Below are 18,415 nucleotides of genomic sequence, written 5' to 3'. Positions count from 1 at the left end.
CAAGGTGAAAAATGTGGTAAGACTGTTATCTGGCAGTCTTAATCCACTTACTAAATACGGCGCTTAGTGCCTCATACACTTTCATGAAAACCGATGGCAAAATTCCTCAGAGTCACACAGCACTTAGCCTTGTTTGCATCTTGGGTTAATACCTTTTGTTTCTCAATTTTTAAATCTTTCACAAAATCCTGGAACTCAAATTGGAGAATGTCAATTTGAGGAGTTCCCACATCCCCAACTCTGTAACAAGTCTTATGTGAGCATGCAGCTCTTCAGTTAAATATATTAATGTAATGATACATAATCTAGAAAAAACATTTCTATAGAAGTAGAGATATGTATGTGTATATATATAGAAATACTTACATTTTAAAATTAATTTCCTTGCAATTTAAAACAAATTTTAAAATGACATAGCTTTTTTTCCTAATTATATCGATGAATGTGTTTGCATGTAATATATAAAATATTATTTTAAAGAGCAGACTCTCGGATGGCAGGATGATTTTTTTTCTCTTTGCTTGCTATTTAACTATGCATTATAGAGTAGTCCATAGTAAATATATTGTGTTTCTGTGATTTATTCTTACTATTGTGCTGCTTCTCTTGTTTTAAGTCATGTCTACTTCTAGGTCTCATAAGCAGAAGTGGTAGATGATGAGCCAACAGTGCCTTTGATTAGGTTGTACTTGTATTAGAATTTTTTTAATGACTATGTTCCTCCTTGTTCTTTTATATCTTACTGTGAAAAACATAGTAATATGTGCTTTGAAGTATTTTTTCCTGTTCATTCGTCATGTATTTCTTAAAGAAGAAATGAAACAGGAAGCATAGTAACAGTTCTCACTAGGTTTTCAACTAAAACAAGAGAAGGTTTGTCAGATGCATTCTGATCATAATCAACTTCAGGCTTAGAAACTACTCTCAGTGTTTTACAGTGTTTTTACGGTGCTATATAACATTTCCTTAACTGTGTTTTGGCATGTTAAAATAGAAAGTGAGAGTATGTCTTTGTTTATATCTGCTTCCCAGAACATCACAGGGATGGGTGAGGAAGGGGCAAGGTTGCAGAATCCCAAGCTGGAGACCACCTTGAGTGTGATAGAGGACTACCACTGCTGCTGCCCATGTAATAAGTTGTCACTGCCTGCGCCACATGGATTCTGGTCATCTAGTAGAGTCCAGTATCTGCATTTCAAAAGCAAATCGCTCTGATAGTGAGGACTGTATGCTTTATTTTCTAAAATGTGTCATTTGTAGGGGAGGTTTAGGTTGGGTATTAGGAAACACTTCTTTACTGCAAGAGTGATCAGACACTGGAACAGGCTGACAAAGGAAGTGGTGGAGTCACCATCCCTGGAGGCTTTCAAAGAATGTGTAGATGTGGCACTCCAGGAGATGGTTTAGTAGGCATGGTGATGTTGGACTTGATGATCTTGGAGGTCTCTTCCAAACTTAAGATTCTGTGATTCATATAGCAAGATACATGAGCAGATACATGTCCAAAAAGTGGAACTTTCCAAACCATGCTGCATGATCCTTAATCAAAGAAGATTTATTTAGAGTATCTAAAAGAAAAGCTATTGTTTTTCTTGGATTTTTTAATATAAGCAAAGAAATTTACTCAGGTATAGTCTGAATGGATGGATGGATGGATGAAAAAATGGTAATACAGCAATTTTATAAATTAAGAAGAGAATTTCTAACTTTTTCCTCTTTGATGAAGTGGGAGGTTTTTTTTTTTTCTTTTTTGAGGGTAAAACCAAAATTAGCTTTCAGCTTCTGAGCTCCTATATTTTAAGCATTTTAACATCTACAGTGAAATATGAAGCCCTCAAGGAATTATCTTCATTATTCTCCTTACATGCATAAATCCTTCTTCTGAGCAGATCATTGCAGCTATTTGTCTTATAGCTTTCAGTATCAATTTCCTGTTTCTACAGCTAATGATATTCTTTGCACGTCTGTCTGTTTTTGTTTTTTTTTCAATAATTTCCTTTTTGGCTTCATCCCTAGATTACAAGACAATTATTGTAGGTACCTGTTTCAACAATTATTGCAAATTTTTAAGTGTATCTATTGTTAGTTCATCTTTCAAAAGTGCTAGTTCAGTGGTAACAAAGTGGGATAAACTGAATTTTTATATGCATTTTGTTCCTGTAATTTGCTACTGGTGAATGCCAAAATCAGTGATACTGGATCCATAGTCTTTCAGAAATCCTTCTCTGTTTCTCCATCTTACTTCCTTTTAGCTTTTTTAGTGACACATGTGAAAGGAAAGAGAAAAGTAATCAGAGTAATTTCTGGTGACAACTATAAACAGTATTGCTCCACCGACTGGTGTGTTGAGAAATAATTGGAAAATAATTTCAGGCTGTTACAGTTTTAATTATAAAGCTCCCTGGTGAACTGTAAGCATCTTCAGTTGCAATTGGATTGAATGAGAAAATAAAGCAACTTCTAAAGAAATTATTGTGTTTGAAAATATGACTATTTAAAAAAAATAATTTGGCCATTTTGTTGAATTGTGTATGTAATTACCCAGAAATTTATGAATAACCATGCTTTAAAACAGAGAACAGATGGACGTAAGTTTATTCTGAGGGTGCAAGGCTTTGTTCCAAATTTTAGCTGTTTTGAATTGCTCATCTAAAACAACTATCATAGTCTGTATTTTGAATTTAGAATCTGTAAGTGGTTCTTATAGTGGAAGTTTTCAAAATGCCTAGGAAAAGCAGGTCTCACCAGCAAAGGAAGTTACTTCTCCAACATCCTGTAGACCTGACTTGAGATATCAAAGACTGTGGTATATATCGTGGAGCTCTTTTATGTATGGCTGAGCAGGAATTAAGCGATGAAAGTGTTGTGACTTAAGTATGCTAACTATTTTTGTACTTCTTTTACGTTGTTGTGATAATGAATTAATTAAATTTCTCAGACTTGAAAATTCTTTTTGAGGTTAAACCAATCCTAGGAAATTAGTAACTTACTGTTAGAAATGCTGATACTGCAGTAACAGGGAGAAATAAAGTACAATGTGATGTCTGGGGTGTGTAAAGCTTTTTTCCAGAAGCTGTCCATTTTGAATCGGTGACCCAAGACTGAAATGCGTTGTGAATCAAGGGTAAAGACGCATGTTGTATGTTTTATTTTAATTGCTCTGAAAATCCAGCTTCACACCAAAGGCTAGGGAATAGTTAATCAAGTATGACTCATGTCAAACTACTGGAGGTGAACAGGATATTGTGGGATCACCAGTCTTAGGCCTTTGGCTGAAATATTAGGCTCACTATTTCATGAGTTTCTTTTCATTATAAGTGACACAAGGAAGTGGCACAAAAATTGTACTAAAGTGACTCAGACAGTTGTGGCCATGCATAATGACCAGGACCTGTTGAAAATTAAATTAATTTTTTTTTTGTACATTGAAGTCTTTTTCCAGCCACATGTTTAAGTAGCTTTCCCTTTGATGTCTGCTCAGCAGAAATAGAGATTATACTTTCCTGATATGGAGCTGACGGTCTGCTGTGTGGTGAGGAGCTCAATATGGCCTGGATCAACTTTTGATTCATCTGCTTTTTAGTCCTAGTAACAGGATGGAAGTGATATTATTTGAGAGCTTCCAGTACGAGAGTGGCGTATCTATGACTAGCGATTTAATAAACTTTGAATAAGGTTTGCACAGTTTTTCATGTCTTCAAATTTCCTAGCGAAGCCGAGGAGAGCAGCTGCATAGTCTGTAATTATATAGCGAGTAATGTGGATTTTTTTTTTTTTTGAGAAAGCGAAGAGATTTTCAATTATAGGTTAAAATTTATGACACACTATAATAACTGTTTAAACCTTTTACACAGAAGAAGCTAGCAGTGCCAGCTCTTTGGGAGAGTAAGGTTAGCTCAGCAAATGAATTTTTCAGTTGCCTTAAAAATGACTGAGTAGCAATTGCATGGGCTTTTTCTTTTTCTCTTTTTTTTTTTTTTTTTTTTCCATTCCAGCCCAGAACAGCTGGTTTAGCTCAGTAAATACATCTTTAATGAAATTACAACCTGCTCTTGTAAGTTGCATTTACAGGCACTGTCTGATTAGATGAATATTGTACTAGGGATGAAAAGTGGCAACTGCACCAGCAGGCAGAGGTGTTTGTTTTGCACACCACCCACACAATGGGAGGGTAGGCAGAAAAACCAAGAATGATGCTTCAGAATGAAAACGGTGTGTAGTTTACACAGAGTATATTGCTAAGTGTTAAGAGACTGTAGGTTATTAAACAAAGCGGAGCAGTGACACACAGCAGTGAAAATCATAAACAGCACAGTAAGCTTTCTTATTTACTAAAGATTAGGAATATTCATTTAAAATTGTTTAGGAAAATACATCCTTAATGAATAGAATTAACTTATTCTACGATATGTGTTAGCGCCAACAACAAATGTCTATGTTGATGTCTTGCTATGTTTTTAAAACTGATCTCTTTGTGCCTGAAAAGTTATTGTATACACATAGCCTGGGCAGAAATACTGCCTGTCACACTTCTGATAGGTGCACGTTTTCACTAAGTATGATAGTTTTTGGGCTTTCCTCTATAGCTTCTTGTGAGCTCAAAACTAAGGGTGAATGATGACATTTTAAAAATATCTTACTGTCTTCCAGATGCAAATCATGAACTGGATTTAAATGCAACTGACAGCAAATAAACTCAAGAAAAGTTAGGGTTTTTTTAAGAGGACATCCAGAAAGGGCCTGATAGCCAGAGATTTTCTGCATTTGTATTTCTCCATGACCACATGATAAGGCCCTGTAAGCCAGAGAGACAGTAATTTTTAAGAATACACATGGTACTACATAAATCTATTTATATTCTGTGGATGGGATAGTGAGGTATTTAACTACAGCCTCCTCTGGATACAACCAAGGGGAGAATGACCTTTCAATGAAATATGAGTTAATACACTACAGTGCTGTGTGGTTTGGTCGAGTTAATCTCTGTGCATTGTAACAAAATGCAGTCTAATGTGTATTGAAAATTAATTAAAGAGTGTGTTTTAGTAGCATAATGGATATAATCTTTGTCTACATCAGCAAATTTCTGTTGCAATTAATAACAATTAATGGTTTCAAATAAAGGGTCAGGGAAAAAGGATGGTTTTCATATTAGCTGTATCACATGTACTATTCATCACCTCTGGTTAGATCCAATATGATATGCATGCCCATCTTTTGTTTCTTAAGCTAAAGCATCAAGGAGAGATTAAGTCTCTTTATGAGGAGCAGGGAGGAAGATTGGATGTTCTTAATAGCTTGTCAAAAGGAGACAGTGAAAGAAAGAGGTTTAATATGCTATTTGTATTCTTATGTACATCTGCAGGGAGTAGAAGCAGTTTGCAGAGGATGTTGTTATCTTGGGTGTAATGCAGCACATGACTGGCACAGGGCAAGCTGCAGTGCAGTTTGCGGGGAGTCTGTGTAGCCTAACCAAACACAGGCAAATTTCAGCAGAGCTCCATGTTAGCATCTTTTTAGCTGTTATGTTGGATGATTTGAGGAAACTGGAAACTTCTCCTCTAAAGCCAGAGATATCATTTAGAGATAGAGAGGTGATGAGGGGTAAAAGGAAGGGAAGGGTTGGTTTGTTTTTGTCTATATAGCATTAAGATGGTGTACCCCAGTGTTGATGGGATACCCCCTCCTGTTCCTTCTTTTGGTTGAGAGTCCCTTTTCTCTGATTGGTATTTTGCCGGTCAGTTATCCCTTCCTGTTCTGTAAGTGGAAAAATATTCCTTACAGTTTTTTGAGGAATATATGGCCAAGTGAAAGTGTAAATTAGAGTATTTTTTGACATTTAAAATCCCTCAAGGCATGGCATTGAATAATGTCTTGTAAACACATCGTCCCACTATGGACTCAGAGGTCCATAGTCTAACCCAATAGTTATCTGCCATTCAATTTGTATGAAATATTAAATGCTCTGAGCAGAAGTGTCAGACGCATGGCTCTGCTGGACTGATCAGCACAGAAATGGTTAAGAACATTGACATTTAAATTGGTTTCATGTTAAGTGTCAGTTCTCACCACAGAGCTGAAGAAGAGCTATTGTTTCAGGCAGTCTGTTTGTGGGTGCATGAAAGCAGTCTCCAGTTGCTTACATAAGGGTCAAGGTTTGGAAAATACCTTTACAACTCCATGGCAGTAACCACAAAGGAATTGTGGCAACTAGGAGTCCTGCCTACACGTTTTCTCTTTATGCTATGTGAACCATTGGTGATATATGAGGTGATCACTGGCAGTGCACTTTAAATAGGATTGTCACGAGAACAGTTTATTTTCTATCTTCTCTTCTTTAACACCCTAAAATTGTTAAATTTCAGAGAATTAATGAAGTCACTAGCAGAGTTCTGAAACAAAATTTAGTGCCAGTAGCAGTAGCTTCAAACATGGATTTCTCTGGAAATGTTTCTCTGTGACTGGATTTTCCAGTCACAGAAGACTGCAATAAATAAATGCTCTTGCAGGAAGGAAACTCAAGAAAACTTGATGTAGAATTTCACTTAAATTACCCATTTTAGGCCTTGAATTTTCTTTAGTGTCAGAAACACAAAGTATACTAAATAAAAGCTTAATAATCACAGAGTTTATACATTGTATTTATAAATTTCAGAATATTGAGGTAGTCTGCTTTCTTGAAAAGTAGAAGGGTATCAAGCAGTTTAGGCTTACTGTTATCAGTTTATGGACTACTAAAATTCTAGAATAAAAAAAGTAAACATAGTTAACCATGCAGTTTTTCTGTAAAACCCCTAGGAGAGCAGGGAGCGAGAAGCTGGTAGTTATGTTCAGGGTGGGAGTAAGATTCAAGAGCTCTGACCATAGCATCATTGATGTTACTGGAATGGCTGTCCCACAGAGATTTCTTCTGCTTTAAGTACATTCCATCCCTGTACTGGATACAGAAGTTGTCATCTCAATTAAAACCAATCAAACAAAAACTGTCAGTGAAAACACTGTAAGGTTAAAGTTTTAGCCCTAAGAACTGTTTTCCAGTTCCTATTGATAATTCCTGTGCTGAGAATTGCTTAACATTAGCAAAATGTACTTTTAAATATGACTTCTGGCTCAACTGTGATGTTGAAGGCACTTTGATTAAAACATTAACATGACTTCATCTTTAATTACCACTTCAAGGTTGGTTACTGATTGAAAATACAGATTAGAAAATATTTCATTGAGGTCTCTGACAAGTTTATCGCAATCATTCATCATGCTTAAGGCAAATAATAATAGACAGGCCAACACAAATTCTATTTATTTCAAATTACTCATAATCTGTGTGCTCATGTTAAAAAAAAAAAATAAATAAAAATGCATCCAGACATATTTAGTGAGTGCAAGATGCCTGTCTGGGCTCAGATCGACTTACTGTGTTCCAGTTCTTGCAGTATCATTTCATTTTTTAAAAACAAGTGGTCAAAACCAGTATTTTGGTTTTCCTTAAAATTAATTTCAGTGGCATGTGTTGAGCAGATAACCATGAGAATCAAGGGTGCTTTTCTGATGAATGAATTTGTGACATAAACATTAATAATACAGATCTCCCCAAGTGCCTGACAAATGTGTCTCATCTGTGAGGAAAAGGACTACTTCTGGTGACAGGAGGATAAGCCTCCATGCCAAGTCATTACATGGTCTCTTAGCTCATACTTCCACTGACATTCCAGTTTTTGAAATGTGGAGCTCTGTCTGGAACTACAATCAAATCAGAAGCCCATTTTGGGTAATTATCATCTGGTAATTCCCGGAGTACTTCTCTGTGCAAAGAGAGATGTAGAGGTAAAAGAGGGAGCCTGCATCAGTTTAGATAGAGTTTACTGAGTCACTAATTCCCAAACATGTTTTGTTCATAACTTCCATGTGTTTCTAAATTATTTCAATGAGAATGAAAAAGCAGTCTCATTTTTCTTTCTTGGGTGTCTTCTGAGCACATGGCTACTGATTTTGAGGCACTAGTTATGTGCATTCATGTATATATGTTTGTATGTAAGAGTAGTACTGCATAGTGTAATGTTTCCAGAGAAGTTGGAAAACACTGTTTCCTTGGACGCAGGTATGGTTTTACAATGTTGGCCCAATGACTGTAGTGGTTAGATACATATTTTATGAGATTTAGGCCATTTTATTGAATGCTTTGGTTTACAGCATAGTGCAGGTGGGTTTGTGTTTTATATTATTGCAATTGAGAATGTCCACCATAAGAAATTACACATAATCTGCTGATAACAACCTGTAAAAGATTTTGAACTAAAGCAGAACTTGCTGTTCAGTACATTTTAATAAAATAAAAATAGTGAATAATAACCTGTATTACTTAGCTCTATTTCTGGTTTGTTGGAATAAGGCCAGTGGACTACTTTGTATGACTGCTTGCACGTATGCCTCACACAAAGAAATTCAAGGCAATGTCACATTGCCTTGTACCTTTCTCTGGCTTGAATAGCATAACCAAATAATAAATGGGAATCTGGACATGGAGATGTGAGTGGCAGCGGTCCTGTTAGCACCTTGAGGATAGCTCCGTTTATCAGCGCTCTAAGCTGTGTCTTAGAGCCACCCAGCAACAAGCAACCTGGGTTTCAGGGGTACAACAGAGCAATTTGAGACCAGTGCACACAACTATATACGTTCATGCTTTCTCTGTCATGATTTGGGTTTTGCTAGGGAAAGAAAACCAGGGACTCCTATATCTTTCCCTCAGAAAGCTGTCACTCACATAGGTCTGTGTTTCTTTCTTCTTCCACTCATCAATGCATGGGATGGAAGTGAAAAAACCCCACCATTTCTTGTAAGGGAGCTGGCAGTAGGGGTGGCAGCATCACCGGTGGGGATGAAGGCTCTCCATTCTGCTTCTGGATTGCACAGGGCCGGAGCAGGTAATGAGCTCCTGCTTCCCATCTTGCTGTGGCTTCTCTCTGCCCCCCTCCATCTGGCACAGGGAGTCTAGGAGCCAGTGAAAAGCTGTGGCACTGTGCTGGGAGCTGAAGTGCCAGCACCACAAAAGAGAAGTGGAGACAGAAGCTTAAGCCTCCTTAACTACCTCCTGTTTACTCGGGTTTTGGCCAGTAGCATCTCTCTATTTGGGCTCCCTAATCACTGATGTTGTGAGTAATCTTGAAGCTTTGTGCGTGTTTTGCAAAATAGCCTGGCAAGCAGGCAAAAGAAAACAGAGCAAAGTAATTTTTGTGCCGTCAATTAAAAAAAAAAAAGAAAGCTTACCAAGCCTACATACAAAAATTATAAAAAAAAAAATATGCTAATGTTTTAGAAGAAAAAAATAAGTGCCTGGTATAAACTGATGTAATTTTTTTTTTTATGCCAGTGGCATCAGTTTGCAATGGTTAATATGGGAGTTTTTCTTTTGCAAACTCTCTAGCAAAAAATATGACTTTTGTGTTGGATTTGTTGAATTCAGTAATTCATTCTCACAACTTTAAAATACGCTTGGCCTTCTTGGATATCTAGGACTGTAATGACTCCAGCTGCAGACACAGTTTTCCTACCTATGCATATGAAAGTCAAAGAAGTGCATGTATTTTTATGCATAGCTGCATGCGTATTTTTGAAAACCTGGAAATCCAAAGGTTCCGTGAAGCACTCAGTAGAACACATAAAATGCAAAAAAGCATGTTGCTAAATCTCCCTAAGTTCAGTAAATTCTGTCTCTCTTTTTTTAAATTTGATAACCATGAAAGATTGATGACTGAGTATGCACTTTTGAATGAGAGGAAAATGATTATAACTGTGACAAAACCAGTTTAATTCAAGATTAGTCTTAGATGCTTAAGCCAATGCATGAATCCAACCTCAGTACATTAATCTGTGATACTTAAAAACAGTTAATGTGTTTTGTTTTATTTGTTATTTGGTTGAGCAGATGGCAATGGTTTTGACACAATTCAATTTTTTTTATTTTTCTTCTTTTCTTTTCTTGAAAAAGACAAGGCTCTTTTTCCCACTTTGTCACAGCTGGTTACCAATCAATCTCAATTCACGGTACAGTGATGATAGCACATGTTGTTCAGGGGCCAAATCTGATTGGGTTGCAATTTCAGCAGTGTTTCATATTAAAAAAAAAAAAAAATTGTCTTTATGGCAGTGACTGTCAGCACACTATTGTACAACTGTCATTAATCAAAACTAGCAACAATGAGTGCATTCATATGTGCCAGAGACTGCCAGATTTCACTCAAAATCACCCAATTTCTATTAGAATTTCCTCACCAGCAGTGTTTTCTCATCTGCTTGTTGTTTCTCTGTTTCTTTCTTCCTTTCCAGTCTCCTGCCCCCTCCCATTCCTTCTCAGTTAATTAAAGACAGACCTGCTCAATTACTTGTAGAACAGAAATTATGTAACGTAGTGCCCAAAAGTGGCTGGTTTCTATCTAGGCGCAGGCTGACTAGCTGTTTAACAAACCTCTTCCAGCTCAATCTGATGGCTGAAGTCTAAGCTGAACTGGAAGGTTAAGCACCTCCAAATGTTTAACAAAGAGAAGTACTTAAAACCAATTATATGGCCATAAACATGTGAAGCTGATGTCTAATGCCCTATGTTTTTAGCTAAATGTTGGCTTTAATTGGCTAGGAATCAGCAATATTTGGGCAATATGTCAGAAGGTGTTTCTTGACACTGCACGTGTTTTGAAGGCCTTGCCTTCTTAGTGCACTGGCAACATTAAGGACCAACTTAACCAGTGCTCTCTGGTTTTCTGCCATTCCGTCATCAATCCAGAAGTCTGGCAGCTTCTCTCTGTGACTGGTATTAGCAGTCAGAGAGGCCCTAGGCCTGATTCCCAAGTGTTCAGTAGCACTAGTCTAGGTAAGAATGAACTTCTCCAGAAACTCAGGTGGAAACATCTTGCTATGGGAATATGAGGCTCTGGGACAGAGAGGAGGAAGACGCGCGTCAAGACTACACAGGTGAATGCTTGAGAAACTGAAAACACGTTCAGACTTCACTTCTTGTTAATTCACGGTCCCTTTCTCACATAAGCTCCTTGTGCTTCTGTGGATCAGGCTAAAAGCCAGTTTTCTTCCATTCTCTTTCCTGCCTGCTTCATCTGTCAAGTCTCTTCACTGAACCATGGTGACTTCTGGGGACAATGTGGGTGGAGCAGATGACTGAGGGGCAGCGTATCAGTACTTCAGGACAGCAGATGGTTATAATGTCCCATGGGTCCATCTATGTATGAATCTAATTGCTAGATGACATGTTCTGTCAGGGTGGTCCAAAAACTCAGTATGGCCTTGTTGGAGAAGCATACTGGGAGAGCTGGACCTCTTCTTGAAGTAATTGATAACTGGGCTGTGATAGTGACATGTTTACGCCACCCTCCACTTCACGACCCAAGTGGGAGATGATAGCAGTATGCTCACTGTGCGTCCTGGCATGCCACGCAGCTGGCTCGTTCCCCCAGCAGCCTTTGCACAATTTGCATGATTGGCAGGTGCAAGCATAAAGACTGCCGAAGGCTCCAAGGCAGCTGGCTGGCATGCCGGCACCGGCACGTCGGTGAGATGAAGAAGAGCGAGTCAGCTGCAGCCCACAGCAGGCTGGAGAGCACTGTCCCAGGCTGCCTGCATCCCAGTTTAAAGAGACACTCAGTCACATACGGTCCTGCTGCCTGTCTGGTTTTAAATCGGCAGCGATAGGTGAACCACAGGGATGTTATTTGTTCTAAAAAAAAAAAAAAAAAAGTGCAACGAAGTAAGTGGCTAACTCTTGCCCAGCTTCATAACTATGACTCCTATATCCAACTCATATTTATATTACAATTGATCTTAGTTTTCTCATCTTACAGAAGCTGAATATAACTTTATATTTTTAGTCCCCTAGGGCTGGCCTCGTGTCAAGACAATAAGCATTTTCTCTTGTCTGCCACTCTCTGGTCACCAAAGACAAATAACTGCTCCATCGTTATGGGATACTGTTGTCATATTCTTGAGGTTTTTAAGGGAGACAATTTGCCTTTTCTCTCTTATGGAAACAGTGATTTCTGTTTGCCATTGACTAGTGCAGCACAGCATGCAAAATTACATAATTTGAGCAGTTGAGAAGAAATGTTCCTCAATTGCATACAACTGTTGAATGTAGCTGCAATAAATCTGTACTACTCCAGAAAATGCATATTAAGTTCTGTAGTGTCGTAACTTCCCCCTGCCTCCAGTGGTACTATGCTAGCAAAAAAAAATTGTCCCTAGAAGTTTCTGAAGTTTGCTATGACATCTACTTGTTCTTCCCCTTGGCATATCTCTTATTTGTTAGTTAAACCTGAGGTACTGTGTGTACATATAATTAAATGTAGCTCCTAACAAAAGGGGTATTGTGTGTGTTTATGTTTATCTCTGACAGAATGGCTAGCCTCAATTTGGTCTTTTTACATTTCTTTTTTACTAATTAATAGAATGGACTTACTGAATATAGAGTGAAGCTGTATTGTATTGTGGTGAGTGTGAAAAGATGTTTTGACTTCTCTTTATTCTTGGAATTACTAGTAATACGCTAATTGATGTTGTGAGCTTTAATTAGACATAACAGAACTTTAGATGTTTCAACATATAGGATCCTTTGAGTTAAAACGCTTTAAAGTCTGTTAGCACACAGTGCTCTCTCCACAAATATGTGCTAAGAGAACCGTAGCAGTGTATATTGTGTACATAGAAATTGATGCTTCAGATCCCCAAAGCATTTAAAAATACTCGTAGAGCCTCACAACATTGCCGTAATTAACTGCATTCTTATTCATCAAAACATTTAATGGTGCTCTTCCGTATGATTTCAATATATTTGCTGAACAAAAAGCTAGGTTTTTACTGTAAAGCAAAGAGAAGGTAAATTAGTTGTTCTGAAGTTATGTCATGAGTGTGTATACAGTGAGAAAGAGTACTGATGTCTCCTGAAGTCTTGATCTTTCTTTTGTTTCATGTTCCTGTTTCACTATTTGATATATGAGAATCTGAAGCTTACTCTAGATTCAAGGTGACTTAAGATATCACGGGCTTATGTCTAGAAGAAGTGTTGTTGGAAATAATTTTATGAGAGAGTATTTCAAGAGTAAAATATCCATGTTGAAAAACAGGGTTTTCCTGATTTGGGAGCTAAAGAAATTTCATGTGAGGTAAATTCTCCCATTAACTTTCATGAGCTTTGGATCAGAGTCTACAATAGTTTGTTAAGCATGACTTCTGTGGGATGATAATAGTTTAACTGAAAATATTGTTCTAGGTGTAAGCGCTCTAAATGCCTTGAGAATTAATGTTCACTGCATGTTGAAGTACTTTGTATTATTTCAAGTTTTATACATCCTGATAGCTTTCAAATTATTACAATAGTAGAAATAAACGGACAAAGCATAATTGAATTGTTTCCAATTTCTTTTAAGAAAGAAAAAATGTTTTTGTCCACCCTTAATGAATAGTTTTGTAGTATTTCTGTGAAATTGATAAATCTCCTTTAATGTGCCTCTTCAATAAATGTCACCTTCCAGAGCTTAAATATATTTTTTGTTGTTTGTAATTGTGTAGTGTCAGATCCTTACCAACATGCTCACAGTTTCCCTAAGGGGCTGCTGCTGTAGAGAAAACCTATATATAAAGGGAAATTTCCAAATCAGCAAAAGGTAAAATGTGTAGCTCACATAGTTAAAGGCATGATAAACCTGAGCTGTCATGTATTGATAACTGATGTCTGATAGCTTAATTTTATCTTATTGCTTTAGATCAAGGACAAAGTGAATGATATTATTAATAAGGCCCTAATACTGAGTGAACATAGCAATACTAATTTTATGTAAAGTTTCTAACTAATGCAGAGTGCAATAAAAATGTCATGAAGATTAATGCTTGGTGGAATTATCTAATGCTAGATAATAATTTATCTTCTAAAGTTGGCTCCAAGATAGATTCAGACTGGCGTATTCCAGGTGAGAGTTTTCATTCATTTCTGTTGTCTACAGAAAGAGTTTTCATTCTTTTTCTGTAACGCAGGTATGATATCAAAGATGACTACACGTTACGCATTAAGAAGGCCATGAGCACAGATGAAGGAACCTACACGTGCATTGCTGAGAATCGAGTTGGAAAAGTGGAAGCCTCCGCTACCCTGACTGTGCGAGGTGAGTGTTCCCATGGAGGGAGGGCCTGTCCCCTATATGGATATATTACTTCCTGACAAACGGGGCCACATCCTTACCTGGCAGTGTTTGGGTTTCACGTACCCTTTGCAATTGTGGGTGCTGGCACTGATTTACAACAGAGGTGAAATCCTGATCCTGTCAATATCTCAGGCAAAATTTTAAGCGACTTCAATAGGATAGGATCTCCCTGCAGTTAAAAAGCTGTCCTAATGTTTGGAGTTTTTTTATTATTATTGAAGAACAGATGTGTATATATGCATATGTAAGCACTGCATAACCATGGGCATAAACTTCAATATGTAAGCCATCCTTTTAGGCTATTATTCATGTTCCTTTCTCTAGTTAGTATAAGGAGTATAGTAAGGAACTATGTTTATTAATGTCAAACATAATGCAGATAGCATTATTATGTTATTAGCTTTGCCATAATTAAACTCTCTACCATTACTCTTTGTCTGAAAGATAAACCCCAGCCAAATGAAAAAGAAAATCATAATTAAATTTTGTAAGTATTACAAGGTAAAGACCAACATATTCCCTTCTAAAATATTCTTGGTCTCTAGTATCCACTCAGTGTTTATGTGCTGCTGTTTGATGTGGTAAGGAGGTTTTAAGACCAGTAGAATAATGGGTTGCCAAAATGTCTTTTCTGACAGTAGCTAAAGACATGCTAAATATTATGGGGAGAGAAAAAGTTTTTAGGCTAATATTTCCATATGAGTAAATAGAATATAATAGTTATTACTTCATTCCAAAGATAAGCAGCAATTTGGCACAATGGCTATCATGCAGACACTATTTCACAGTTTAGTGGTGCATGCTGACGGTTTTCAGTAGAGCTGTGAAAGGTTAATAAAAACATTTTTAGCTTTATCTGTTCTCCTCTTTTCATACACATTAAATCAAATGTTCAAAGTCTCAATGGATTGCTTTATTAGAACTGAGGTCAACTGACCCAAGAGGCCAGCTTCCATTTCCATCCATTTAATGCATGGACACAGTTCAGTTTAATTTGCTGAATTCAAAGGGAAAAAAAAGCAGTGAGTGGCTTTGTTGGTGGGGGGTGGGGGGGAGAGATGTTAGTATATAACAAAGAAAAGAGAGTATTGTGACAATCCATCTGCTGAAATGTTACCTTAGTGTTCACTTTAGACAACAAGCGATAATACAACTGTTTCTGTTTTAACCCAAAGAAATAGATTTACTTGCTACACGCTTGTGTAAGAGATTGTTCTTCCATTTTGTAACGTGAGAATAATAGTCACTACAGCAAACTCCCAGAAATACTCTCATTCTGTTCCTTTGTCACAGGCAGAATCATGGTATCCAATAAATCTGGCAACTAATTTGATAGCCTTTAAACACTCCTAGAACTGTGTCCACTGTATACTTTACCAGAGCAAGCCTTTTGCTACCCAGACTTGCGATATAAACAATAGCTAGAATTGAGAAAAAAATCCTTTAAAATCACTGAAGCTTGAACTTGATGAAATTAGGGTGAAAAAAAAACCTGAGGAAATATATAATGTAATCGATTTTCCTACAGTAAAAGCAGGTTTTCATTATCTTGGGTATTTTTTCCCCCTGGGTTTGTCATTTATAGTCAAATTCATAGTGTTTATCCAACACAAAGGAAGCCACAATATTATAAGCATATTAAATATTCAGGATATGACAGAAAATGAGAAAAGACAAGAAATTCAATAGAAAAGGTTATTACTCTGAATTTTCTGAAAAAAAAAAAAAAGAACTGGGCAAGTGCCTGTTGACTTTAAAGCGACCATGAACAACCTTCATTTTAATTAAAGAAAGCTTTAATTCTGAATTCTTAAACTTTTTCCAGTTTTGTCTGAAACTGCTTTTACCATAACCACTTATCATATAGAGGAGCAAAAACACATAGTACTTCAAAATTTACTTTGAAGGGTGCCTTTGTCCTTGTAGGTGTTGTATAGTTAGAGCTTCAAACCTGGCAACAACAGCATTAGCCTTAGCTCCCTCATGCATGGCGCCATCCTCTCAAAGCAGAGGGTGAGGATGCAGTCAGGGGGTTTGCGTTACACTGACACAAACAGTAACGGAATTTGAATTCCTGCCCTCTCTTGGAAAGGTGTAGATTGCTCTTATTCCTTATCTCTCTGCAGAAGAAGGCATATGTCCATAAGACTAGAAGCCAGAAAGTCTTCAAACAGATGATGGGTGAGAAGGGGCAGCAGGCTTGAAATAATTAAATGAAATGGGTATGCCTAAGTAAGGAAAAAGTAATGGAAGTGTTGAGAACTAAGAAGGTCCTTTCATGCTGTGTTACCTTTGAATCTACATATCTTACATTTGACCCTGCACGTAAGCTTATAGAGCTGGTTAACGTCTTAAAAAGAAGAAGAAAAAAAAAAAAAGAAAAAAAAAAAAAAAGAAAAAATGTTGCTGCTCAGAAATGTGTAACTGCTTCTGCTGCTAAAATAAGGGAAATTTCACCTACCCAGATGCAACCTAAAGTCAATTTTATGTCCAACTTTTCAGCCCTTCTGAAAGGGGATGTCTATATTTTATTAACAGAGGGACTGACAACCCCGTTCCTCAGCACAACTATAATGAAGAGCTGTTGCTATAATCAAGAAATCACTTGTTGCAGCAGCAGCTTTCAATCTTGATATCAAGCTGAAACAGTATTAACCTGTCGATCATTCAGCAGCAATTTTTTTAGGAAGCAGAAGTTCTCTAAGCAGTAATTTGGGAGGTTCTGGGTTGAAATCCCTGTGGCCATTTCAGCCTATTTGTTATATTTTCATCAACACTGTCAGTGAGTAAAAAGCAGTATGCTGTAAGCTTTCATGCCCGTTATTGAAAGAGAAAAACCATCCTGGGCTTTGTGTAGCCCTTACTGCTGTACTGACTGGCCATGCTTAAAATTCAATTGGTGTTTGACTCAGAAAGCAAAAGCCTTGCATCTATGTGACATTTGGCAGTCTGCAGCTTAAATTGATGTGTTCAGCGGGATCTAAAAGTTTGTGCTAATGCAATGCAATTTCTCTTTTATCAGGCATTAACAATGATACTTGATGATGGCATGCGAAGATAATAAAAATGTTTCTCAGAGAATGGTTCCAGTCAGCTTGTTCAGATGCTATGCTGAAGCAAATGGGATAATAGTGGCACATGACTAAACAGTAACAACAGTAAAACATTTTACTTAGGCTGTCATTTGAGGGGTTAACAATCATGGTAGTATCCGTAGTGGAAGGTAACATTACACGTCATGCATTCTGACAGATATTCTTTTCTTTTTTTAATTTCTTTTTTATGTTCTCACTACACCATTGTAATGTCAACAGCTCGCCCTGTTGGTAAGTAACCATCCTTCTATCCATTTTAGCATGGCTTCATGCAATGCTTCATCTTTCATTTAACTGGCTGAAATTAGCAGTCAGTGCTTAATAGCTTTAACTGTCTAACACTAGGGAAGTCATTTTGACTGACAGAGTGCTATGTCTGAACTTCGTGTTTTCTGCTGTGTCATGTAAAAATGCGTTTGCCAAATCACCAACAAATACCAATGAGCGGAACGGAGTGGGTGTGATGGTACTGAGCCAAAATCACTCATTCAGATGTTTTTAACAGTCCAAGGGCCTGGTATAAAAGCCACTGAAATCAACAGAAAGGATTGTATTGACTTTAGTGAGCTTCTATCAGGCCCTAAATGATCAGCTCATTATGCTTTTATTGCATAGCAGTAAAAGCACAGGCTTTGCATGTCCTGTCTTTTCTTGTACCTTTCAGAGGGTTTTGAAATTAAGTAGTCCTGAAATAGAAGAGGGGATGGAGTAGATTTCCGTGCTTGTTAAGAAAGTTCATCATTGGTTTTTTGCCCTTGGGTCATCTTGGAGTGCGTTTTGGATGCACTATGTAGGATGGAGACTGTTTTGAATAACAAGTTCAGAGGAAGACAACCTCTGGATTTTGAATTCCCACACGGAAAATTTGATTCCTTCCTATACCTTTGAAATGACTTCTGAAAATATTTTAAAATCTGACTGAATATAATGGGAAAATTGCAACTGTCAGTAGCTGAAATTAACTTTTGATGTTCAGAAATATCCTGAACATATTATTTAACTTGCATTCACGGATGTTTACTCTGTGCCTAGAAGGATTTTCTAAATAATTTAACTAGTTGCACTGCTCTTCTGATTTTTGTAGTCCGTGTTTAGATGTATCTTTTAGAATAACAATATGGT

General features: G+C 37.2%; 1 protein-coding gene across 1 annotated transcript in view; it reads left to right on the top strand.

The window, feature by feature from the left end:
* Positions 1-18,415, top strand: part of ROBO2 (roundabout guidance receptor 2) — a 474,965-nt gene that overhangs the window by 336,101 nt on the left and 120,449 nt on the right. The window contains exons 6-7 of the mRNA XM_086763780.1: positions 14,032-14,159; positions 17,513-17,524. Coding sequence (XP_086619906.1) covers positions 14,032-14,159; positions 17,513-17,524 — 140 coding nt within the window. The remainder of the gene's footprint in view (positions 1-14,031; positions 14,160-17,512; positions 17,525-18,415) is intronic.

The sequence above is a fragment of the Chlamydotis macqueenii genome, chromosome 1 (assembly GCF_036417535.1).
Source record: "Chlamydotis macqueenii isolate bChlMac1 chromosome 1, bChlMac1.mat, whole genome shotgun sequence".
In the NCBI taxonomy this organism is placed as follows: domain Eukaryota; kingdom Metazoa; phylum Chordata; class Aves; order Otidiformes; family Otididae; genus Chlamydotis; species Chlamydotis macqueenii.
The sequence above is the reverse complement of the archived record's forward strand: the minus strand, read 5'-3'. Positions and strand labels throughout refer to the sequence as shown.